We start from the raw sequence: 25450 nt of genomic DNA on the forward strand, positions 1-25450 counted from the left end.
GCACAGACACGGCCCGCGCTACCTCCCTGCACCTTCACAGTTCACCTGGAGCTCTCCCACACTGGCGATCCCTGCGCTTCGGTCGCTGTTCAAATTCCCATTTTTCCGATGGGGAAACTGAGGCCCAGAAAGAGACTGAATGTTGCCAAAGGGTCGCATCGCAAGTGTAGGGCAGAGTCAAGACAAAAATAAATAAATAAATAAATAAATACTGGTCGATTTAGAAATTCTCCCTAAAAGGAAAAAAATGTATCAAGTCCCTACTACTAGGGTGTCAGATTTGGCAGATAAAGTATGAGAAGCCCAGTTATATTTGAATTTCAGATAAGCAAATGGGACCCACTTATACTAAAATAAATGCACTGTTTATTAAAATTCAAACTTAACTGGACTTCTTGTATTTTATCTGACAATCCTACCTGCTACTTAGGCAACGAGCTTTGTGCTACATGAACAAAAAACACACCTGGGGTCCCGCATGAGAATCATAGACTTTGCACAACCCGTAATGAAATTGTTTAGTTAGAACGGTGATAAGTGCTATACAGGAACAAAACAGGGTGCCAAAATACGGACTATCAGTGGTGGATCTAAATGCACCCAAATTCCTTCCCCCGCCCCAAATTCAGACCCCACGGGGGTAACTTTTGGAAGTGTTCCCTCCCGGTCTCACTTTCCCCCCTATTTTGCAAGCATCTGGCCTTACTTCCTCCCATAGACATGTTTCCTGTCAAAGGTGTTTCTTTTTTTTTTTTTTTCCTTCTTTTTTGGAGACAGTCTCGCTCTGTCGACAGGTTGGAGTGCAGTGGTGTAATCTCCGCTCACTGCAACCTCCGCCTCCCGGGTTCAGGCGATTCTGCTGCCTCAGCCTCCTGAGTAGCTGGGACTACAGGCGCGTGCCACCACGCCTAACTAGTTTTTTAATTTTTATTAGAGACCGGATTTCACCATGTTGGCCAGGATGATCGCCATCTCCTGACCTCGTGATCCACCGGCCTCAGCCTCCCAAAGTGCTGGGATTACAGGGGTGAGCCCCACACCTGGCCTCTTGGGGTTTCTAATTTTACTCTTCTCTCTCTCAAACTGTCATCTTTTTAGGATCTTGACAACTCAGAGGCTTCAGTTACCCTCAAAGGAGGGGTGTGGTGCAAATGGGGAACAGAAACACAAGTATCGGTGATGGGACTTCCTCCCTCCCAGGTAGTTAGCCTGCAGAGCCCAGGTACCACTCACGGATTGCATTGCCACCAGGAGCTCATGTTTATTTCATCCTCAAGGCAGTCTAGTCCAGGAGAAACAATCACAAAAATGGATTAAATTTTGGGGGAGGCCTCTAAAGGCCTTCTCTCGGTCCGTCGTGTTTTTGGTCACTCCAGAGGGTGAAGAAGATACCCGGCTAGCTCCTGTTATTGGACCCTTCAGATGCCATTCATGGTTGGGCCCATCTTTGTACCAAGGAGCCTGGCTCTCTTTCTGAGATCCAGCTGCTCATGAATTAGGCTGTCCTTTCTGTAAAACATAAATTCTGAGACCCTAGAGGCAGCACATGGGATCTGAGCATGGGATCTGAGACAAGCTGCCTGCATCCCACGCCCAGTCCCATTTACCCACTGTGTGGCCTTGGGTAAGTGATGTACTTCTCTGAGTTTCAGTTTCCTCGATTGTGAAATAGAGATACAGTCATGCATCACTTAATGACAGGGATGCGTTCTGAAAAATGCATCATTAGGCAATTTTGTCATTGTACAAAGATCACAGAGTGTACTTACACAAACCTAGGTGGGGATAGCCTCCTGTACACCTAGGCTATATGGTCCAACCCATAGCTCCTACACTACAAACCTATGCAGCATGTTACCTTACTGGATACTGTAGACAGTTGAACACAATGGTAAGTATTTGTGTATCTAAACAAAGATACAGTAGAAACACAGTATTGGCCAGCCCAGTGGCCCATGCCTGTAATCCCAGCACTTTGGGAGGCTGAGGTGGGTGGATCACTTGAGGCCAGGAGTTCAAGACCAGCCTGACCAACGTGGAAAAACCCTGTCTCTACTAAAAATACAAAAATTAGCCAGGCATGGTGGGGGCGCACCTGTAATCCCAGCTACTCAGAAGGCTGAGGCAGGAGAATCGCTTGAACCCGGGAGGCAGAGGTTACAGTGAGCTGAAATCGCACCACTGCACTTAAGCCTAGGTGACAGAGTGAGACCCTGTCTCAAAAAAAAAAAAAAAAAACACATATATATATACACATATATATACCTATATATAGCCAATATTATAATCTCACGGGACCACCATCGTGTATGTGGCTCATCATTAACTGAAATGTTATGTGGCACATGACTGGAATAGTTTATTTTACTTACTAATTTTTTGAGACAGAGTCTCACTGTGTTGCCCAGGCTAGAGTGCAGTGGCATGATCCCGGCTCACTGCAACCTCTGCCTCCTGGGTTCAAGTAATTCTTGTGCCTCAGCCTCCCAAATAGCTGGGATTATAGGCATGCACCACCATGCACGGCTAAATTTTGTATTTTTAGTAGAGACAGGGTTTCTCCATGTTGGCCAGCCTGGTCTTGAACTTCTGTCCTCAAGTGATCCACCTGCCTTGGCCTCCCAAAGTGCTGGGATTACAGGTGTGAGTGACCACACCTGGCCTAGAATAGTTTCTATTTCAGAGGGCAGACGTGAGGATTAAAGAAGGTAATACAACCACATGAAGAAGAGGAGGAGAAGATGGTAATGCATATAATAAAGTCATTAGAATTGATAAATAAGAGCTGAAACAATTGTTTAGATACTCTGAGAACAACCACCATAGCCACATAACCAAAACTTGAGCACCTGATTTTCCAAAATGCTAACTCTAAACATAAAGCACAAGAATAAGTTTTCTTCCCTTATTAGCATGATTCCACGGAATTAAACCAATCAACCATAGACAAATCAGCTTGAACAGCTCTATTTGTCTTTGAAAAAATATGTCAGCCAATCATGAAAAGGGTCAAAATACTTCCTCTTGTGCTATAACTGCTGTCAATTCCGACTTCTTGCCAATCTTGTAATCTCCCAATTCACAGGCTCTTCCTTTGTATGCACAATTAACTCCTGAAATTTTAACTTGATCTGATTTTATTTTTGACAGATTCGTGCCTGGCACAAGCCAAGGCACTCAACCGATTGTTATTCTGAAATGAAAGTCTCGGCTGGGCATGGTGGCTCACGCCTGTAATCCTAGCACTTTGGAAAGCCAAGGCGGGTGGATCACCTGAGGTTGGGAGTTCGAGACCAGCCTGACCAACATGGAGAAACCCCATCTCTACTAAAAATACAAAATCAGCCAGGCATGGTGGTGCATGCTTGTAATCCCAGCTACTCAAGAGGCTGAGGCAGGAGAATCACTTGAACCCGGGAGGCGGAGGTTGTGGTGAGCTGGTATCGTGCCATTGCACTCCAACCTGGGCAACAAAAGCGAAACTCCGTCTCAAAATAAATAAATAAAAGAAAGTCTCTTGAATTCTTGCCTTCTGAACTTATACCCCCACCTTGTACTGTAAGAGGCTGCTAGATCTATGCTTTTTTTTTTTTTTTTTCGAGACAGGGTCTTGTTCCGTTGCCCAGGCTGGAGTACAATGGCACAATCATGGGTCACTGCAGCCTCTTCCTCCCAGGCTCAAGGGATCCTCCTACCTCAGCCACCCAAGTAACTGGAACTAAAGGCATGTGCCACCATGCCCCACTAATTTTTTTTTAATGTTTTTGTAGAGATGGGGTCTTTTGCTATGTTGCCCAAGCTGTTTCAAACTCCTGGGCTCAAGCAATCCTCACACCTCAGCCTCCCAGAGTGCTGGTATTACAGGCATGAGCCACAGCACCTGGTCCCAGATATATGCTTTTAGGAATTCTTGATAAAATTATTTGTAGCTGCAAGTCTGTACGAGTCTGCAGCACCTCAATTCTTGGCTGGGCGTGATGGCTCACGCCTGTAATCCCGGCACTTTGGGAGGCCAAGGTGGGCGGATCACCTGAGGTCAAGAGTCCGAGACCAGCCTGGCCAACGTGGAGACACCCTGTCTCTACTAAAAATACAAAAATTAGCCGACGTGGTGGTTTGCACCTGTAGTCTCAGCTACTAAGGAGGCTGAGGCAGGAGAATCACTTGAACCTGGGAGGCAGAGGTTGCAGTGAGCTGAGATCGTGCCAGTGTACTCCAGCCTGGGCAACAGAGCAAGCATCGGTCTCAAAAAAAAAAAAAAATTGCACACCTGAGGTGGTATCAGGAGTAGGACCCCCATATTGTACTGTAAAAGGCTGTTAGATCTATGCCTTTTTTTTTTTTTTTTTTTTGACGGAGTCTCTCTGTTGCCCAGGCTGGAGTGCAGTGGCGCGATCTCGGCTCACTGCAACTTCTGCCTCCCGGGTTCAAGCGATTCTCCAGCCTCAGCCTCCTGAGTAGCTGGGACTACAGGCATGTCACCACATCCAGCTAATTTTTGAATTTTTAGTAGAGACAGGGTTTCACCACGTTGGCCAGGCTGGTCTCGAACTCTTGCCCTCAGGTGATCTGCCCGCCTTGGCCTCCCACAGTGCTGGGATTACAGGTGTGAGCCACTGTGCCGGGACCTTTTTTTTTTTTTTTTTTTTTTTGAGACAGGGTTTCACTCTGTTGCCCAGGCTGGAGTACATGGCATAATCATGGGTCACTGCAGCCTCTACCTCCCGGGCTCAAGGGATCCTCCCACCTTAGTCTCCCTAGTAATTGGAATTAGACGCCTGTGCTACCATGCCCCACTAAACTTCTTTTTTTCTTTTTTTTGTAGAGATGAGGTCTTTTGCTATATAGCCCAGGCTGGTCTCAAACTCCTGGGCTCTCCTTGTGCCTTGGCCTTCCAAAGTGCTGGGATTACAGGCACGAGCCTCGATAGGGATGGGGGCAGAAGACAAAAAGGTCAAAGTCAGGCTAGAGGGCCCGAACCCAGGGCAGGATTATATCCAAAAGCACTGACCCAGAGGGGTCCCCATATAGCCCCAGGTTTGCTCTCAGGACGGATCATGCAGAAGGCAGGGAGTCTGAGCCCTGCGAAAGCTGAGAAGAGTGTCAGTCCCTAGGTGGCCCTGGGCCCAGGCCATTTATCTGTAGGCAATGAGGAGTTTGGGCTCCAGCCTCCCATTTCCCCTCCCTGCTGTGGAAGGTCATCCCCATCTGAGAGCCCAGAAACACTTGGGGTGGCTGCATTCTCCCCTCCTTAAGCTGGGGCTGGTTTGATGCAAACATTTCTGCAAATCCTCCAGCACTCTCTCAGGATGGAGGACTTGCCCTCGGTAGAGTAACAGGAACCAAAATTTGGAGGACAGACAGAATTGGGTTCAGTTCCTTCCTCAACGGCTTCCCGGTCACATCACTTCCTTTCTTGCTGAGTCTCCTTTCTCCCGAAATGCACGTCGCATTGATGTAAGGACTAAATAGGTAGTTCTTAAATGGGCAGCAGTTATTTTCCTCTGTGAAAGAAAGATACACTTTTTGTAGAAAATGCAGACGACATGGAAGAGATTTCCGCCCCCCCCCCCCCATACAGAGTCTCACTCTGTTGCCCAGGCTGGAGTGTAGTGGTGCGATTTCTGTTCACTGCCATCTCCGCCTACCGGGTTCAAGCGATTCTCCTGCCCCAGCCTCCTGAGTAGCTGGGATTACAGGTATGTGCCACCATGCCCGGCTAATTTTTGTACTTCTAGTAGAGTTGGGGTTTCACCATGTTGGCCAGGCTGGTCACAAACTCCGAACCTCAAGTGAGCTGCCCACCTGGGCTTCTCAAAGTGCTGGGATTACAGGCATGAGCCACGGTGCCTGGTCCAAAATTCACTAAAATTTCATCCAAAACTGAAATAAGGCATATAAACCCAGGCCCTGACAGAGCAGCTTCTCGATAATCATTGGTTCCTACTTATCTGATGCTCTTAATGACCTCAAAACGTTGGAAAAATAGGTCATGTCCCCATTTCTGCAGATGAGAAGCTAAAGCTCAGAGGATTGAGTAATTTGTCCAAAGTCACACAATGAACAGCCAGAATCCAATGTTTTGGCATCTAAAATACTTCTTTTCCTTTGAGCCTGGCTATGTAGCAAACATAGTTTGGTGCAAATCACAGCTCTGCCATTAATCACTGTGTAACTTTGGGTAAATGAATTCACCTCTCTGATCCTTAGTTTCTTCATCTGTGGGATGGAGAGAATAATTGTGCCCACCTTGTAGGATTGTTGAAAATAAGACATTTTAAATGAACAAAAAATTGAAGGATTTTTTTTTTTTTTTTTTGGAGATAGTGTCTTGCTCTGTCACCCAGGCTGGAGTGCAGTGGCGTGATCTCATCTCACTGCAAACTTGGCCTCCAGGGTTCAAGTGATTCTCCTGCCTCAGCCTCCCAAGTAGCTGTGACTACAAGCATGCACCACCATGCCTGGCTAATTTTTGTATTTTCAGTAGAGACAAGGTTTCACCATGTTGGCCAGGCTGGTCTCGAACCCCTGACCTCAAGTGATCTGCTCCCCCGTCAGCGTCCCACAGTACTGGGATTACAGGCATGTGTCACCACGCCCGTCCAGGAAGTGGTTTGTAAAATTAGCATTGTGGGACCACTGAGCGCATAGCTAAATGATCGGTAAACCATAGTCGTGGGTGTTTGGGGCATAGAGACCTGGATTTAAAGCCTAGCTCCACTTCTTAGAGCTGTATGGCCCTTGGAAAGTCATTTCTCCTCTCTGGGCCTCAGTTGTCTCACTTGTACAATGGATATAATTAGAAAACCTGCCATGTGGGGCTGTTAGGAGCCATTCAGAGTGCCTGGCCCATCGAAGTCCTCAGTCCACAGAAGCTATTAATTATGTATGAAGAAATAATTATAACATGTACCGCTGACGATCTGATAAATAGAAAAGACCTTGATGAAGTGCTGAGGCGAAGGAGTGGGAAATACCCTTCTCCCCAAGGGAGAAAAAACCAAAGGGAGCCAGAGTTCAAAAGGGGAAGATGAAGCAGCTGTGTTTGAGCCCTAAGAGGCAATTTCACCTTGACCATAAAACTGAAAAGGGTTGTGTCTTCCTGTCCAGATAAGGATCAGAAGAACAAAGAGTACTATTAATTAAGTCTTGCCTATTTTTAAGTTTATGGGATATTTTTCCCCCTTAAAAATAAGCTCACAATTAAAGTTCAAAAGGCAAACACAGGGCAGGGGTGGGAGCCAGTCCTGCCAGCCCTGAAACTGAGGTGGGTGGTCTGGTTCCAAGACCAAGTTTGCTCATCTTGGGCGTCTGGGAGTTAGACCACAGAGGGACCAGAGCCATCCAGAGAGGCGGGGAGCCAGCCCACCGTGTCTGCTGGTCCTGGCCCTCAGGGTGCAACTCGAACTGAGAAACCTGGCCGAGTCCCCAACTTTGCAGGAGAGAGAATGGACTTGGCGTGTCTTCGCTTCCCCCAAGAGGATATGAGTCACAGTGAAAAAGCCAGCCAGCCCCAGGGTGGTCATGGTCTAGGCAGAGAACAGAAAAAGCAAGTGCCTGCCCATCTGGGTGGCCTTGGACAAGTCATTTCCCTTCTGCACCTTGGTTTCCTCATCTGTAAATGAGATGGTGATAACTTTCAGCCTCCTAGAGTTGCAACGAGTACAATAGAAAGCAACTTCAGCTGGGTACTGTGGCTCACGCCTGTGATTCCAACACTTTAGCAGGCTGAAGCAGGTGGATCGCTTGAGCCCAGGAGTTCAATACTAGCCTGGGCAACATCATGAGACCCCACCCCCCACCATCTCTACAAGAAATAAAAACAATAGCTGGGCATTGTGGCGCATGCCTGTAGTCCAACTACTTGGGAGGCTGAGGTGGGAGGATCACTTGAGCCCAGGAGGCAGAGGCGGCAGTGAGCCAAGATCACGCCACTGCACTCCAGCCTGGGCAACAGAGTGAGACTCTATTTCAGGAAAAAAAAAGAAAAAGAAAAACATCCCCACAAACTTCAAGAGAATGCCTTACAGACTTACAGAGTCTCACTATGTTGCCCAGGCTGCACTCAAACTCCTGGCCTTAATTGATCCCAAGTAGCTAGGATTACAGACGTGTACCACTGCACTCGGCTTGTTAGCTGCCTGTATCATCGTCTCCCAGACTTTTCTCATTGTGTTAAGGACACAGTTGTTGAGTCAGGAATGCCAGGAGGGTCTTTACTACCCAATGTCAGTGTAAGCTTGGCAAGTCACATTCCTTCTCTGAACCTAAGTTTCCTCACCTGGAAATGAGGTGTAAAGACAGAGTGAGATGGTGAATAAAAAGGACTAAAGTACACATACTCAGAAATAAATAAAGCTGGCCGGGCACGGTGGCTCAGGCCTGTAATCTCAACACTTTGGGAGGCTGAGGCAGGCGGGTCACCTGAAGTCGGGAGTTCAAGACCAGCCTGACCAACATGGAGAGACCCCATCTTTACCAAAAATACAAAATTAGCCAGGTGTGGTGGTGCACGCCTGTAATCCCAGCTACTCGGGAGGCTGAGGCCAGAGAATCACTTGAACCCGGGAGGCGGAGGTTGTGATGAGCCGAGATCACATCATTACACTCCAGCCTAGACAACAAGAGCGAAACTCTGCCTCAAAAAAAAAAAAAAGAAAGAAAGAAAGAAAAGAAACAAAAAGAAAGCAGCTGTTTTATTCTTTTCAGTTTCTTTCCTAGATCCGGACACATTGGCAGGTAACAAGGAGTCCTACAGCCAGCACCTGCACATTGAATTATAAATGGCCAGGTTACCTGTCAGCTGCCCCTGCAGACGAGAGCATTCTGCTGCGATGGGAAGGTAGTCTATCCACACCATATGTGCCTATTGAACAGGTGAAATGTGACTGCTGTGTCTGGGGAACTAATTCTTTAATTTATTTAAATAGCCACATATGGCTAGTGGCTACTATATTGGACAGAGTAGTCTAGACAATTATCTCCATGAGACTAGGAATCAAGGCTGTTTTTGGTTTTTTGAGATGGAGTCTCGCTCCCATCACGCAGGCTGGAGTGCAGTGGTGCAGTCTCAGTTCACTGCAGCCTCCACCTCCCAGGTTCAAGCAATTCTCCTGTCTCGGCCTCCCAAGTAGCTGGGATTACAGGTGCCCACCACCATGCCCGGCTAATTTTTGTATTTTTAGTAGAGAAGGGGTTTCATCATGTTGGCCAGGCCAGTCTTGAACTCCTGACCTCAGGTGATCCGCCTGCCTTGACCTCCCAAAGTGCTAGGATTATAGGTATGAGCCACCGCACTGGAGCTTTTTTTTTTTTTTTCTTTCATATATCCCTAACACCCAGCAGAGGACCTGGAAGATAGGTGCTCAGTGTATATTTGTTGAATGAAAGAATGAACAGAGACAGGGACTGATATGGTTTGGCTCTGTGTCCCCACCCAAATCTCATCTTGTAGCTTTCATAATTCCCATGTGTGTGGGAGAGACCAGGTGGGAGATGATTGAATCATGGTGGTTGGTATTTTTCATGCTGTTTTCATAATAGTGAATGGGTCTCATGAGATCTGATGTTTTTAAAAATGGGAGTCTCTCCACACAAGCTCTCTCTTTGCCTGCTGCCATCCACGTAAGATGTGACTTGCTCCTCCTTGCCTTACACCATGATTGTGAGGCCTCCCCAGCCATGTGAAACTGTAAGTCCAATAAACCTCTTTCTTTTGTAAAGTGCCCGGTCTTGGGTATGTCTTTATCAGCAGCATGAAAACAGACTGATACAGGGACTAAAAATAAAACATTTAAATTTTATTTTGGTTTTTGAAACAGGGTCTCACTGTCACCCAGGCTGGAGTACGGTGGCACAATCACTGCTTACCACAGCCTTGATCTCCTGGGCACAAATAATCCTCCCACCTCAGCCTCCCAAGTAGCTGGGACTACAGTCACGTGCCACAGTGCTGAGCTAATGCTTTTATTTTTTGTAGCAATGAGGTCTTGGTATGTTTCTCAGGCTGGTCTCAAACTCCTGGGCTTAAGCAGTCCTCCCACTTTGGCCTCTCAAAGTGCTGGGATTACAGATGTGAGCCACTGTCCCTGGCCTAGAAAACATTTTAAGAACTGTTTCCTTCCTCTTTCCATGAAATATCCAAGACTTACCTGTAAAATGGAGAAAATAGTGTTGCTAGCTCATAAAGTTATTGTGATAATTAATGAGTTAATATTTGTAAAGGGCTTAATAGAATGCCTGGCACATAGCTGGTAAGTCTTATGAAGAGTAATTTTGTTCTATTTAAGTTTGATTCCAAGTGCCAGAAAGATTCAAAGTAATAAGGGCTTAAATGATACAGAAATGTCTTCTATTTTTCTTATAAAGGAATCTGAAGGGAGCACTGCAGGGCTTTTAGGGGGGCTTCCAGAAGCTGTCAGAGACTGGGGGTCCTTCAATTCGTTGTTCCCCCATCTTCAACACTGACTTCTTCCTCATGGTTAATGGCTGCTCAAGCTCCAGGCAACAAAACCACATTTCAGCCAGCAAGGAGGAAGGAAGGCAAAGGAGACTAGGTGTCTCCTTAAAGAGGATGCTTCCCAGAAGTTACACACAACTGCTTCTATCCTGCTGTGGTTTGAATGTGTCCCCTAAAGTCTGTGTGTTGGAAACCTAATCCCCAATGCAACAATGTGGAAAAGTAGGGTCTGATAAGAGGTGATTAGGTCATGAGGGCTCTGCCCTTATGACTGGATTAATGTCATCATTGTGGGAGTGAGTGAGTTGTCATGAGAGTGGCTTTTTCATATACACAAGTTTGGACCCCTTCCTGCTCACTAGTTCTCACCCTCTCTTGCCTTTCCGCCTCCTGCCATAGGATGATGCAACGTGAAGGCCCTTGCCATATGCCAGCACCATGCTCTTGGACTTCCCAGCCTCCAGAACCATGAGCCAAATAAACTTCTATTGTTATTTTCCAGTCATAAGTATTCTCTTATAGCAACACAAAACAGACTAAGACATATTCCATTAGCCAGAACATGGGCACGAGACCACACCTAGCTCTACAGGAAGCTGAGAAATATAATCTTGATTCAAAATGTCATAGAAACTGAGAGTTGTTGTCACTAAGGAGGATGAGAAGAACAGATGTTGGGGGACACCTAACATTCCTTCCCTAAAACTCCAATTTTACCCTAGAATTTGGCTCTCAATGGCTGTTTCAGGAATCTGTAACTACTATACTAAAACATCATGTTGTACACCTTAAATACATACAATTTTTAAAAAAGAATTTGTAGCTACTAATAACAGGGACAACACATGTGTATGAGACTGTTCAATGTGTATTGGGCTCTCATGTCTGTTACCCAATCTGATCACCAACACCTTATTTGGCAGATATATTGTTATTGTTATTTTGATTATTATCTCTCTTTGAACAGATAAGGAAACTGAGGCTTCAGCAATTGGCTCAAAGTTTCAGCGACTGTAAATGACCAAGAACTAGAATCTAGGCCAGGTGTTGAGGCTCATGCCTGTAATCCCAGAACTTTGGAAGGCCGAGGCAGGCAGATCACTTGATATCAGGAGTTCGAGACCAGCCTGGGCAACATGACGAAACCCTGTCTCTACAAAAAATTAGCCAGACATGGTGGCACATGCCTATAGTCCCAACTATTCAGAAGGCTGAGGTGGGAGGATCCCTTGAGCCCAGGAGGTCGAGGCTGCACTGAGCCAACATCACACCAGTGCACTTCAGCCTGCGCAACAGAGTGAGACCCTGTCTCTGAAAACAAACAAACAAAAAACTAGAATCTAGGTCTGTCCAGTTCCCAATTCTTTACCTTTGCCCATTTCATGGCCCTGCCTGTGACTTTGAGGCCCCTGAAGCACAAGGAAATGATTTAGAAAAAGCCAGAATTGGAGCAGAGGGAGACCTGAGGCCAGGAGAGCCACCAGGGAGGGGGCCTGGAGCCCTTCCTGTACCTGAGGACCGTGGTCGCAAATGGCATCGCCCTCATGCCGCTACCGCACCACACCCTGAGCTTCGTATCCATGTGATGAGATTTACTGAGCACGTTGTATGCACCTGGACAGTGCAAGGGCTTCAGGAGACACAGGAGAGAACAAGCCAGACAAGATTTGTGCCCTTGTGTTCCTCCTAAGCCAGCCTGGAGAGACACATGATACAGAAGTGAACAAATTATTTATTTATATATTCATGGATTTTGTTCATTTATACAATAAATCTCTTTTCTTTTTCTTTTTCTTTCTTTTTTTTTTTTTGAGATGGAGTTTCACTCTGTTGCCCAGGCTGGAACATAGTGACATAACCTCAGCTCACTGCAACCTCTGCCTCCTGGCTCAAGCAATTCTCCTGCCTCAGCCTCCCACGTGGCTGGGATTACAGGTGCCCACCACCATGCCCGGCTAACTTTTGTATTTTTGGTAGAGATGGGGGTTCATCATGTTGGCCAGGCTAGTCTCGAACTCCTGACCTCAGGTGATCAGCCTGCCTTGGTCTCCCAAAGCGCTGGGATTACAGGTGCGAGTCACTGTGCCTGCCCAATACAATAAATCATTGCTGAGTGCCTACTAGACACTGAAGATACCATGCTGGACAAGGTAGAAATGCTCTCCGCCAACATGGAGCTTACATTCTAGTAAGTGGGAGGGAGCCTCAAACAATAAGCAAATACAAACATATTGTTATATAATAAATATCTCAGGCCAGAGATTTCATATGTGCTCTGAAGAATACAAATAAACTGTGGTGGTGACTTCCTTCCTTCCTTCAATAGGTAAGTCAAGAAAAAGACATTTAAGTTCAACCCCAGAAATGAGAAGGATCTAGCTATTCAAAGAGTGCAGGGAAAAGCACTCTAGGCAGAGGGAACAGCATGTGTGAGGGCCCTGAGCCAGGCCCTCCACTCAGCATTATGCAAGGGTTATTTCTTCATATCCACCCCACAGGATAGATGATATTATTATCGTTAATAACAGATAATGGCCGGGCGCAGTGGCTTACGCCTGTCATCCCAACACTTTGGGAGGCCACGGCGGGCAGATCACTTGAGGTCTGGAGTTTGAGTCCAGCCTGGCCAATAGGGTAAAACTCCGTCTCTATTAAAAATACAAAAAATTAGCTGGGCGTGGTGGTGCACACCTGTAATCCCAGCTACTTGGGAGGCTGAGGCGGGAGAATCACTTGAACCCAGGAAGCAGAGGCTACAGTGAGGCAAGATCATACCACTACACTCCAGCAGGAGATTTGCCTCAAAAAAAAAAAAGAGTGAGATTTTGCCTCAAAAACAAAACAAAACAAAACCAAACCCTGATGTTTAAAAAAACTAAAAAAAAAAAAAAAAAAAAAAATAGTGAGGGACTCCCTTCACACATACATCCTATACATGTACATCCCTTAACTCCCTTAAGTGGCAGAGTTGGGGTCAGAAACCAAGTGCTTGGTATTTTTGGTGTTTTTTTCTTGTTTTTTTTTTTTTTTTTTTTTTCTTGGAGGGGGGTGGCAGAGGGAGTCTCTCTCTGTTGCCTAGGCTGGAGTGCAGTGGCGGGATCTCAGCTTACTGCAACCTCTGCCTCCCGGGTTCAAGCGATTCTCCTGCCTCAGCCTCCTGAGTAGCTGGGACTGCAGGTGCGCACCACCATGCCCTGCTAATTTTTGTTGTATTTTTAGTAGAGACGGAGTTTTACCATGTTGGTCAGGCTGGTCTTGAACTCCTGACCTCAGGTGATCCACCCGCCTTGGCCTCCCAAAATGCTGAGATTACAGGCATGGCTACCCTGCCCTGCCAAAAAACATGTGCTTGTTAACATCAAACCTCATCCCTCAGTCATGATACTCAGACCCCTGTCCCCTCTGTAGGAAAGACAGCCATCAGCTGGAGTGCAGAAGCAGGCAGCAGGCACCTCCAAGGGGCATGAAGGGATACTCCAGCAAACATTCTTGTAATCACCTTACTTGTTAAGAAATAGAACTTCGTCAGACATCCCAGAAGCTCCTCTCTGTGCCCCTTCACAATCATAGCTTTTCCCCTCCTTCTCTCTAAAAGCAACCACTTTCCTGACTTTTATAGTAATAATTCCCTTGGGTCACTCTTTTTTTTTTTTTTGAGATAGAATCTCACTATGTCGTCCAGGCTGGAGTGTAATGGCACAATCTCAGCTCACTGTAACCTCTGCCTCCCAGGTTCAAGCTATTCTCGTGCCTCAGCTTCCTGAGTAGCGGAGATTGCAGGCACCCACCACCCTGCCTGGCTAGTTTTTGTGTTTTAAGTAGAGACGGGTTTTTGCCATGTTGGCCAGGCTGGTCTTGAACTCATGACCTCAAGTGATCCACCCACCTCGGCCTCCCAAAGTACTGGGATTACAGACGTGAGTCACTGCGCCCGGACTCCCTTGGGTTTCTTTGTGTTTGGTTTTGTTTTTTTTTTTCACCCAAGTGCACATCCCTAGATACTATCATTTGGTCAGGTCCATTTTTTAAAACACTATACTTTTTAGTCTCTTTTGATCTATAAGTTCTCTCTCTCCATCTTTTTTTTTTTTTTTTGAGATGGAGTTTCGCTCTTGGTGCCCAGGCTGGCGTACAATGGCGCGATCTCAACTCACTGCAACCTCTGCCTCCTGCGTTCAAGCGATGCTCCTGCCTCAGCCTTCCGAGTAGCTGGGATTACAGGCATGTGCCACCACACCCGGCTAATTTTGTATTTTTAGTAGAGATGGGGTTTCTCCATGTTGGTCAGGCTGGTCTCGAACTCCCGACCTCAGGTGATCCACCCGCCTTGGCCTCCCAAAGTGCTGGGATTACAGGTGTGAGCCACCACACCCAGCCCATCTCTTTCTTTTTCTTGTAATTTGCTTTGAAGAATGTGAGTCACGGCCGGGCGCGGTGGCTCAAGCCTGTAATCCCAGCACTTTGGGAGGCCGAGGCGGGCGGATCACAAGGTCAGGAGATCGAGACCACAGTGAAACCCCGTCTCTACTAAAAATACAAAAAATTAGCCGGGCGCGGTGGCGGGCGCCTGTAGTCCCAGCTACTCAGGAGGCTGAGGCAGGAGAATGGCGGGAACCTGGGAGGCGGAGCTTGCAGTGAGCCGAGATCGCGCCACTACACTCCAGCCTGGGCAACAGCGTGAGACTCCGTCTCAAAAAAAAAAAAAAAAAAAAAAAAAAAGAATGTGAGTCATTTGACCTGTATTGTTTTTCCAGTTTGGAGCTTGTGGATGTCAAAAACTGATGTCCTCCTCATGGTACAGCTCAACATGTTTCTCTGCCCCTGGATTTTTTGCAAATTGTCAGCTGGATCTCAAGGCATGATCAGATTCAGATTTGATCCCTTCAGCAACCCCAGGGGTTGGTGGTGTGTTCTCTCATCTGTGGTATCTAATGTCTGGCTTTCTGGTATTTTTGTTTGTTTGTTTTTGAGATGGAGTCTTGCTCAGTTGTCCAGGCTGGACTACAGTGGCGACTACAGTGGCATGATCATAGCTCACTGCAGACTCGAACTCCTGGGCTCAAGCAGTTCTCCCACCTCAGCCTCCCAAGTAGCTGAGACTATAGGTGCGACCACACCTGGCTAATTTTTAAAATTGTTTGTGGAGATGAGGTCTCTCTGCGTTGCCCAAGCTGGTCTTGAACCCCTGGCTTCAAGTGATCCTCCCACCACAGCCTCCTAAAGCACTGGGATTACAGGCGCAATCCACTGCACCCAGCCTGGCTCTGCTTTTTGATCGCAGCTAATGCTTTTAACCACACTGCTACGGGGACACCTCCCGGCTACCCTCAGCTGCCTGGGTTTTCTTCTATCTTCTGGACAGATTTGTCCCCAAAGATGAGCCCTTCATAGCTCCAGCGCTTCTGTGGCCGTGGGCCTGGCTAATGCCAGAAGGCAGCCCCTCAGAGTTCCCATCTGAGCCTCTCACACTCCAAGGTCTGTGGAGGGATGGGGTCCTGCCTCTCTGTTGAGCGTCACCTCTCTCTGCTCCTTTCTCCAACCTAGTACATCAGTTAGACAAAATTCCACTTAGTTTCCCAAAAGGGCCACACTCTCCCTTACCTGAGGGCCTTTGCATATGCTGTTCCCAGACTAGAAATTGTGCCCCTGACCACCACTTCTTTTTTTTTTTTTTTTTTTTTTTTTTGAGACAGTCTTGTTCTGTTTCCCAGGCTGGAGCGCAGTGGCGCAATCTCGGCTCACTGCAACCTCTGCCTCCCAGGCTCAAGTGATTCTCCTGCCTCAGCCTGGCGAGTAGCTGGGAATGCAGGCGTGCACCACCATGCCTGGCTAATTTTTGTATTTTTAGTAGAAATGGTGTTTCACCATTTGGCCAGGCTGGTCTCGAACTCCTGACCTCAAGTGATCTGCCCACCTTGGCCTCCCGAAGTGCTGGGACTACAGGCGTGAGCCACCATGCCCACCCCACCTGCCCACCTCTCCTAACTAAGCACTGCTGATCCTTGAGGTCCTAGTAGATCTGTCCATTCCTCCCCACACCAGGCACCAGATTGAATTGGGTGCCTTTTATGTACCTCCGGGGCTCTAGGCTAACCTAGTGGGTACTACTAATAAGTAGCACTTAGGCCACTAGATTATATTTGTCTGGTTTCTGATCTATTTCCCCTGCTAGAGTCTGAACTCCTTGAGGATAGGAAGTCTTGCATGGGGCCTGGCACACAGTAGGAGCTCAATAAACATCAAGTGCGTGTGTGCATGAACGAGCAGACAAATTGGCCTTTATGAGTCAGCAGGAGGCAAACCCAGGAGGCAAACCCAGGCACAATGGAAGAGCTGGTTTTTTTGCTTTTTGTTTTGAGACAAAATCTTACTCTGTCACCCAGGCTGAGTACAGTGGTGCAATCTCCGCTCACTGCAACCTCTGCCTCCTGGGTTCAAGTGATTCTCGTCCCTCAGTCTCCTGTGTAGCTGGGATTACAGGCATGCACCGCCACATCTGGCTAATTTTTGCATTTTTAGTAGAGAGGGAGTTTCACCATGTTGTCCAGGATGGTCTCGAACTCATGACCTTAAGTGATCCACCCACCTCGGCCTCCCAAAGTGCTGGGATTACAGGCGTGAGCCACCTCGCTCGGCCTTAGACAAAGAGCTTTTCTAAGATGACACACGCAGAGCTCCCTCCAGGGAAGGTGTTGGTGCAGGTTGCAGAAAGAACTCCTGCCTAGGAAAGTACATCTCAGTCCTGGAAAAGTCTCAGAGCCCTTTCTTCAAACAATCATGCTAGGAACCCCCACATATAAGACAAGTTGCTGGGCACTGTGGCTCACACCTGTAATCCCACCACTTTGGGAAGCTGAGGTGGAAGGATCCCTTGAGGCCAGGAGTTCAAGACCAGCCTGGACAAGAGATTGAGATCCTGTCTCTACAAAAAAATGTAAAAATCAGCTGGTGTGTCTCTGTAGTCCTAGTTATGCAGGAGGCTGTGGCAGGAGGATCGCTTGAGCCAAGGAGTTCAAGCCTGCAGTGAGCTATGATCCCACCACTGTACTCCAGCCTAGATGCCAGAGTGAAACCCTGTCTCTCAAATAAACAAAGAAACAAAGCAAAGCAAACAAACAAACAAACAAAAGATTGTTTCCTGGCGGGAGCCAAAACAAAAAACAAAAGCAAACAAAAATAATTTTAAAATGAACAAACCAACAAAAAGACAAATTAATGGGGAGGAGTCCTGGCTTCAGCATGGGAGAAGGCAGGAGGCCTGCCCTGGGTCCCCATACCCTGAGCGTGAAGGGGCCTTTGGACAGTAGCTTGGCTACATTCTCCACTTCCTTTATCACAACTGGCATATCTATGATTTTATTATTATTTTTTAGACAGAGTCTCACTGTGTCGCCCAGGCTAGGGTGAAGTGGTGTGATCTCGGTTCACTGCAACCTCTGCCTCCCGTGTTCAAGCATTTCTCTTGCCTCAAACTCCCTAATAGCTGAGATTACAGTCAGGCACCACTACGCCTGGCTAATTTTTGTATTTTTAGTACCAACGGGGTTTCACCATGTTGGCCGGGCTTCCCACGTCTTTGATTTCAGGCAGCCACACAGTGGGGACAAAGGAGTCCTAGTTTATCCCTAAGTCTATCCTGAGTGGTGCTCCTGGAGGCTCACCCTGCCAGCTGATAGAGATGTCTACAGAAGCCCTCTTCCTGCAAATTGCCCTACAAGTCCACTGTGTTTCTGAAACAGTGAAACTCTGGAGTCTCTGGTCAGAGCCAAGCTAGTACAGAGGCAGGCAGGGCTGCAGGCCTGCCTAGCAGGGCACAGAGCCAAGGGCTTAGTCTCAGAATTGGATTATTAAAGTGAATTTGGAGCTCCCAGCCCCACTGACCTCGGGGACATGAGGATTACCCGGGCCTCTGACTGGGGCCCACGATCCTCCACATTCCCTGCCAGGTCTGAGAATATGCATCGTCCCTCTGCGGCAGCACAGGGGGCAGGAGATGCTCTGCCCACCTCCCACCCCCAGCCGTCAGCCCTGAACCCTCCCCTGGCTGCCTGGAGGCACACCAGCCTCCCTTGTGTCTAGGATTTACAGCAGTGCTGTTCAGCTTGTTGTCCACGGACTGGCAGCATCAGCATCCTCTGGGAACTTGTAAGAAATGCACATTCATGGACCGCACCCCAGACATAGGATCAGAATCACTGCGGGGGTGGCCCAGATCTGGGCTTCACAAATGCTCCAGGCGATTCTGCTGTATGCTAAGGTTTGGGAACCAATGGCTTGAGGTACACCGGCCACCCCACACACCTGCCCAAGTGTGCCCCAAGCCTGTCTAAGACTCTGAACAACTTCTAACCACAAATTTCTCCTTTGGGCTCCTTTAAGACTTCGCTTATAGAAATGAATTACAATCGGTCTTTTCAATGGCATGATTCCACTGCAGTCTGAATAGCAGTCCCTGGGGTGTGCGATGCCATGCAATGCCCTGAGGGCATTTGCTATGCACTGACCCCATCCTTTATCATCCCCACATTACACATAAGGAAACTGAGGTTCAGAGAGGAGATGCGACCGGCCCTAAGTCACACAGCAAGCAAACCCTGGGCCTATTGGCTACACATCTTCCCACGCAGCAGAGAGGGTGGCAGCTCTTTCTTTCTTTTTTTAGACAGAGTCTCGCTCTGTCACCCACTGGCGTGATCTTGGCTCACTGCAGCCTCCACCTCCTGGGTTCAAGCGATTCTCCTGACTCAGCCTCCCAAGTAGCTGGGACTCCAGGCACGTGCCACCATGCCCGGCTAATTTTTCTATTTTGTAGAGACACGGTTTTACCATTTGGCCGGGTTGGTCTTGAACTCCTGAACTCAAGTGATCCTCCCGCCTCGGCCTCCCAAAGTTCTGGGATTACAGGCGTGAGCCACTGCGCCTGGCCAATGGTAGCTGTGTCTATATCTGTCTGTCCGCACACACTGGGATTTCCTCCAGGGCAAAACCCTTGTCTTCCCTTCCTTAGCCAAGCCTTTTCTGACCTCCCTAGAGGAGGCCAGGCCTGCCAAAGGTCCCTATATTTTTACTTAATAGCAGTATCCCAATTTGTAATCCTATATGATGTGTTTCTCTCATGTCTGTCTCTCCAACCAGTATGGAAGTTCCAGAAAGTCAGAAGTGATACAGACCCTGCTGGATGCTTCTCTTCTTATAGAACCTGATTTTGTTTGGGGAAGCTGGGTACCCAGCTAAATAACTGACTACATTCTTCAGTCTCCCTTAGCAGTCCCAGGTTCTGGCCCACGGATGAGAATGGAAGTCACCGAGTACATAATAGGTACTCAATAAATGTATGTTGACCAGGCAAGAAGACTCATGCCTGGAATCCCAGCACTTTGGGAGGCCAAGGCGGGCAGATCACTTGAGGTCAGGAGTTTGAGACCAGCCTGCCCAACATGGTGAAACCCCATTTCTACTAAAAATACAAAAATTAGCCAGGCATGGTGGCGGGCGCCTGTAATCCCAGCTGCTTGGGAGGCTGAGGCAGGAGAATCGCTTGAACCTGGGAAGTGGAGGTTACAGTGAGCCGAGATCACGCCACTGCACTCCAGCCCAGGTGACAGAGCTAAACCCTGTCTCAAAACAGAAAACACAGGAAGGTCAAAAGAACCCTCATCTGACTTCGTTTTGAAATAAACAAACAAATAGAAAATGCCAAATGCAGAAATGCTCAGCTGGCTCTGGGTATGCAGTTGGTGCTCAGGAAACACGAGGGTCATCTAACCAGGCCCAAGGAGGAAAGACCATCACGGCCGTCTTGCTCTTGGAAATATTTTTATTGGTTCTGAGATAACAGGGCTGAGGCGAGCTGGGAGGGGCGCAGAGCGAAGGTGGGAGGCTTTGCCCTGGGGCGGACATGCTGTGTGGGATCTGCTGGCGGGCTCCCTGGCCCACCCAGCCAGCAGCAGCTGGGCACATGGCCCTTGGCGCCTGGCATGACCTCTGCCGGCTTGGCACGGTGGCCTCCTCGTCGGCGGGCGCCCCCGCTTTCCAGTTGCAGGAGTGAGTCTTTCACAGTGCGGAGGGGTGGGGGTCCGGGGTGGGCGCCTCCCCGGGGTGCAGGCAGGCCCCATCCGCCAATACATCCTGGGCTCTCGGCGGCTACGGCGGGTGAGGCAAGCTCTGGCTCCTCTTCGCTCCGCCATTGGGAGCTTGGCAGTCCTGGAGGGGCCCCCGCGGCCTCAGCGGGACATCATCCGGACAAACTCTGGAAGGGTAGAGGAGCAGCTGGGGAGCAAGCAGCAGCCAAAGGCCTCCCCAGGGTGCTGCCTTCAGACCCCTCCCCATTGCCACTGCCCCAACTCTGTGCTGGTCCCCCATCCATTCCGCCCCCTCCAATCCATCCACACAGCAGCCAGCTAGAGGGTTCGAATGTGCGGATCTGACCCCTGCGGAAACGTCCCACGGCTCTCCACTGGAAAATCTCCAATCTCCTGACAGCCTCATGGCCCTCCCTGATCTGGCCCTAGCTGACATCTCCAGCCATATCTCTCGGGCTAACTCCCAACCTATGTGCTCCAACTAGGCAGATCTTTTCGGCCCCTCAATGCAGCTGGCTCGCTCGCTCTCTCTCTCTCTCACCTCTCAGCATTTTTTTTTTTTTTTTTTTTTTTTTTTTTTTTTTTTTGAGATGGAGTCTCACTCTGTCACCCAGGCTGGAGTGCAGTGATGCAATCTCAGCTCACTTAAGCCTCCACCTCCTGGGTTCAAGCGATGCTCCTGCCTCAGCCTCCGGAGTAGCTGGGACTACAGCTGTGCACTACCACATTGGGCTAATTTTTGTACTTTTAGTAGAGACAGGGTTTCACCATGTTGGCCAGGCTGGTCTCCTCTCAGCTTTTCTGAAAGCCCAACTTGTACCCCCTCCCTTCTTCTTCTTCTTCTTCTTCTTTTTTTTTTTTTAATGTAGAGACAGAGTCTTGCCTGTCGCCCAGGCTGGAGCGCAGTGGCATGATTATAGCTCACTGTAACGTCAAACTCCAGGGCTCTAGAAATCCTCCTGCCTTGGCCTCCCAAAGTGCTGGGATGACAGGTGTGGCCACCGTGCTCAGCCCTTTTTCTGTCTCTCTCTTTCTCTTTTTTTTTTTTTTTTTTTTTGAGACGGAGTCTTGCTCTGTTGCCCAGGCTGGAGTGCAGTGGCGTGATCTCGGCTCACTGCAAGCTCCGCCTTCTGGGTTCACGCCATTCTCCTGCCTCAGCCTGCCGAGTAGCTGGGACTACAGGCGCCCGCCACCGCGCCCGGCTAATTTTTTGTATTTTTAGTAGAGACGGGGTTTCACCGTGTTAGCCAGGATGGTCTCGATCTCCTGACCTCGTGATCCGCCCGCCTCGGCCTCCCAAGGTGCTGGGATTACAGGCGTGAGCCACCGCGCCTGCCTCTCTTTTTAAGGGCAATTTTAGGTTTACAGCCAAATGGAGTAGAAAGTATGGAGATTTTTGTCTGCAACCCCTGTCTCCACATATACATAGCCTCCCAGCCCGACCACATTCCACACAGAGGGTGCATTTGTTATAACTGAGCGACCTACGCCGGCACATCGCTATCACCGGGAGACCACAGTTTACATCAGGGTTCACTGCAGGCGATGCACATTCTATGAGTTCGGACAAACGTATAATGACATGCATCCTCTGCTGTTGTATCTTACAGAATCGTTTCTTTTTCTTTTTATTTATTTTTGAGACAGGGTCTCACTTTGTCACCCAGGCTGGAGTACAGTGGCACAATCTCGGCTCACTATAGCCTCGACCTCCCAGGCTCAAGCAATCCTGCCGCCTCAACTCTCCAGGTAGCTGGGGCTACAGGCATACGCCACCACGCTTGGCTAATTTTGTTTTTGTGTATTTAGTAAAGACAGGGTTTTGCCATGTTGCCCAAGCTGGTCTCAAACTCCTGACCTCAAATGATCCTCCTGCCTCGGCCTCCCAAAATGCTAGGATTACAGGCATGAGCCACTGTACCTGGCCTCATACAGAATAGTTTCACTGCCCTAAAAATCCTCTCTGCTCTGCCTATTCATCCCTCCCTCCCTCTAACCCCTTGCAACCACTGATCTTTTTACTGACTCCATAGTTTTGCCTTTTCCAGAATGGCATATAGACGAAATCATATAGTATGCAGTGTTTTCAGATTGGTTTTTCACTTAGTAATATGCATTTGTGTCCCCTCTTCACCACATCTTTTCATGGCTAGATAGCTCATCTCTCTCTCTCTCTCTCTCTCTTTTTTTTTTTTTTTTTTTTTTTTTGAGACAGAGCCTTGCTCTGTCGCCCAGGCTGGAGTGCAGTGGTGCCATCTCAGCTTACTATAACCTCTGCCTCCCAGGTTCAAGTGATTCTGTGTCTCAGCCTCCCAAGTAGCTGGGATTACAGGTGCGTGCCACCACACCCAGCTAATTTTTTTGTATTTTTAATAGAGACAGGGTTTCACCATGTTGGTCAGGCTGGTCTCAAACTCCTGGCATCAAGTGATCTGCCCGCCTCGGCCTCCCATAGTGCTGAGATTCCAGGCATGAGCCACCGCACCCGGCCTAGCTCATCTCTTTTTAGCACTGAGCAATATCCCATTGTCTGGATGTACCACAGTTTATTTATCCGTCACTTACTGAAAGGACACCTTGGTTGTTTCCAAGTTTGGACAATTATGAATAAAGCTGCTATAAGCATCTACGTACAGACTTGTGTGGATATAGGTTTTCAACTCATTTGGGTAAATACCTGCCCTTCCCTCTCACCTGATGGCTCTTCTCATTTTGGGGGGCTCTGATTGTTTATAACCTCCCCCAGGAAGTCTTCCCTAATCCCTCTCTGCAGCCTGGCACAGGCGCCCCAGGCGCCCCCTCTATCGCAGCCCCCTGTGTTCTCCCAGCACACGTGGATTATGCTATTGTTGTCTCTGGTTTTCTTGCTGGGCTTGGGTTCTTTGAGGCAGAGACCAGATCTTAGCACACAGCAGATTTACAATGCATCTTCGTAGGATGAATGGGGGATGCCAGGCTTTCAAGAGCAAGGCTATCATCTGTGGTGGGCACTACCTGGATACAGGGAGACCTGAGATTTTCCGATCTGGTGACAATAAGGCCTTCTACCCAACTATCCACACTCCCCGGCCTTGAAGGCTGACTGCTCCTGAGAGAAAACCTCCCAACCTTTGTTCTGGACACTCACAGTCTCTGGCACATGCTTCTCTTGTCTTTCTGCTCAGTATGCAAGTTCCTGGCGCGCAGAGTCACCATTTTACCCTTTCCCTGTATCCCCTAGTGCCTCGCATGGTGTCATGCACAAGACTGCATTCTGCTGTGATTTCAGGCCTGGGGCTGCGCCCCAGCTCTGCCTCTTAATAGGCGGGCAATCTTGAGCTAGTTCTATTACTTCTCTGAGCCTCAGTTTCCTCATCTGTAACACGAGGTTATAATAATGCAACCCATAGGGTCACTGTGATAATTAAATGTAATAGTATGTGTAAAGCTACTTAGTACAATGACTGCACATAAGTGTACAGTAAATGATAACTATTATGATTATTATTGATTCTTTAAAAAGAAAGCCTTTGAGGCTGGGTGCTGTGCCTCATGCCTATAATCCCAGCACTTTGGGAGGCCAAGGCGGGTGGATCACTTGAGGCCAGGAGTTCGAGACCAGCCTGGCCAACATGGTGAAACCCTGTCTCTACTAAAAATACAAAAAATTAGCCGAGCATGGTGGTGGGCACCTATAGTCCCAGCTACTCGGGAGGCTGAGGCACAAAATCACTTGAACCCGGGAGGCAGAGATTGCAGTGAGCCGCGATTATGCCACTGCACTCCAGCCTGGGTGACAGAGCAAGACCTGTCTTAAAATGATAAATAAATAAATAAGCTTTTACTGAACACCAGCTGTGTTACGCAGGAAATGCAGATATTTAAAAAATAGGGTTCTTCTCTCAAAGTTCAGAGTCAGTTGGGAAGACAACTCTAACCAGCAGTTAGGGGTCGGTGTGAAGAACAGGTGAGTCTGAAGTGCTGTGCAAACCCGGAAAAGAGGAAGTTCAGTTTGAGGAACCAGGGAAGGTGCTAGAGGAAGGAGTCCCACTGTCGGGTCATGAAGAATGTCCCTTGGGCTAACAGAACTTAGCCCAGGTAAAGAACAGGATAAAAGCCCTCCTGGTGGCCAGGCACGGTGGCTCATGCCTGTAATCCCAGCACTTTGGGAGGCTGAGGTGGGTGGATCACTTGAGGTCAGGAGTTCAAGACTAGCCTGGTCAACACGGTGACACCCCGTCTCAACTAAAAATACAAAAATTAGCTGGGCATGGTGGTGGGAGCCTGTAATCCCAGTTACTTGGGAGGTTGAAGCAGGAGAATCACTTGAATCCGGGAGATGCACTTTGCAGTGAGCCAACATCCTGCCACTGCATTCCAGCCTGGGCAACAGAGTGAGACTCTGTCTAAAAAAAAAAAAAAAAAAGGCCCTCCTGCCAAAAAAATCAGAGTATTCAAGAGAGACCCTAGCAGGTTCACTGGTCACAGGTATTTTGGTGGAGTGCGAATGAAGGACTGTGAGTTGCGGCTGGGGAGGTGAGCTGTGGTCAGATTTTAGGGAGCCTGAGTGTTAAGTTGAGGAACATAATGTTCAGAAAACACCTACTGTGGATGGATGCATGAGTGGGTAGACAGATAAATGGACAGAGAAGGATGGGTGCAGATGGACACAGGGATGGGTGAATGGATGAGTAGCTGGATATAGATGGGGAAATGGCAGAACAGATAGATGCGTAGATCAATGCAAGTATGGGTAGAAGTATATGCACATGAATGTGTGAATGGAAGTATGGAAGTACGAATGCATAGAGAGATCGATATGAGTAGATGAATATGTGGATAGATTCATGGATGAATGTAGAGAAGAATTAATAGATGCATGAATGGACAGATAAATGCATGGATAAATGGCTACAGGAATGATTGTTTA

At 48.2% G+C, this 25450-nt stretch overlaps 1 protein-coding gene across 3 annotated transcripts in view; it reads right to left on the minus strand.

Moving 5' to 3' along the window:
* Nucleotides 1–4868: 4868 nt before the first annotated feature.
* The window catches only part of LOC105486572 (calcium binding protein 1), a 42263-nt gene continuing 21681 nt past the window's right edge, over nucleotides 4869–25450 (minus strand). For 2 of the 3 annotated variants that reach the window (XM_071070967.1, XM_071070968.1), the window contains one exon: nucleotides 20259–20708. In XM_071070967.1, the coding sequence (XP_070927068.1) occupies nucleotides 20683–20708 (26 nt within the window). In that variant the 3' untranslated portion in view covers nucleotides 20259–20682. Of the gene's footprint in view, nucleotides 5505–20258; nucleotides 20709–25450 lie in introns of those variants that run through there. The other variant, XM_071070966.1, reaches the window with a different exon arrangement.

Source organism: Macaca nemestrina, chromosome 10 (genome assembly GCF_043159975.1).
Source record: "Macaca nemestrina isolate mMacNem1 chromosome 10, mMacNem.hap1, whole genome shotgun sequence".
Taxonomy (NCBI): Eukaryota; Metazoa; Chordata; class Mammalia; order Primates; family Cercopithecidae; genus Macaca; species Macaca nemestrina.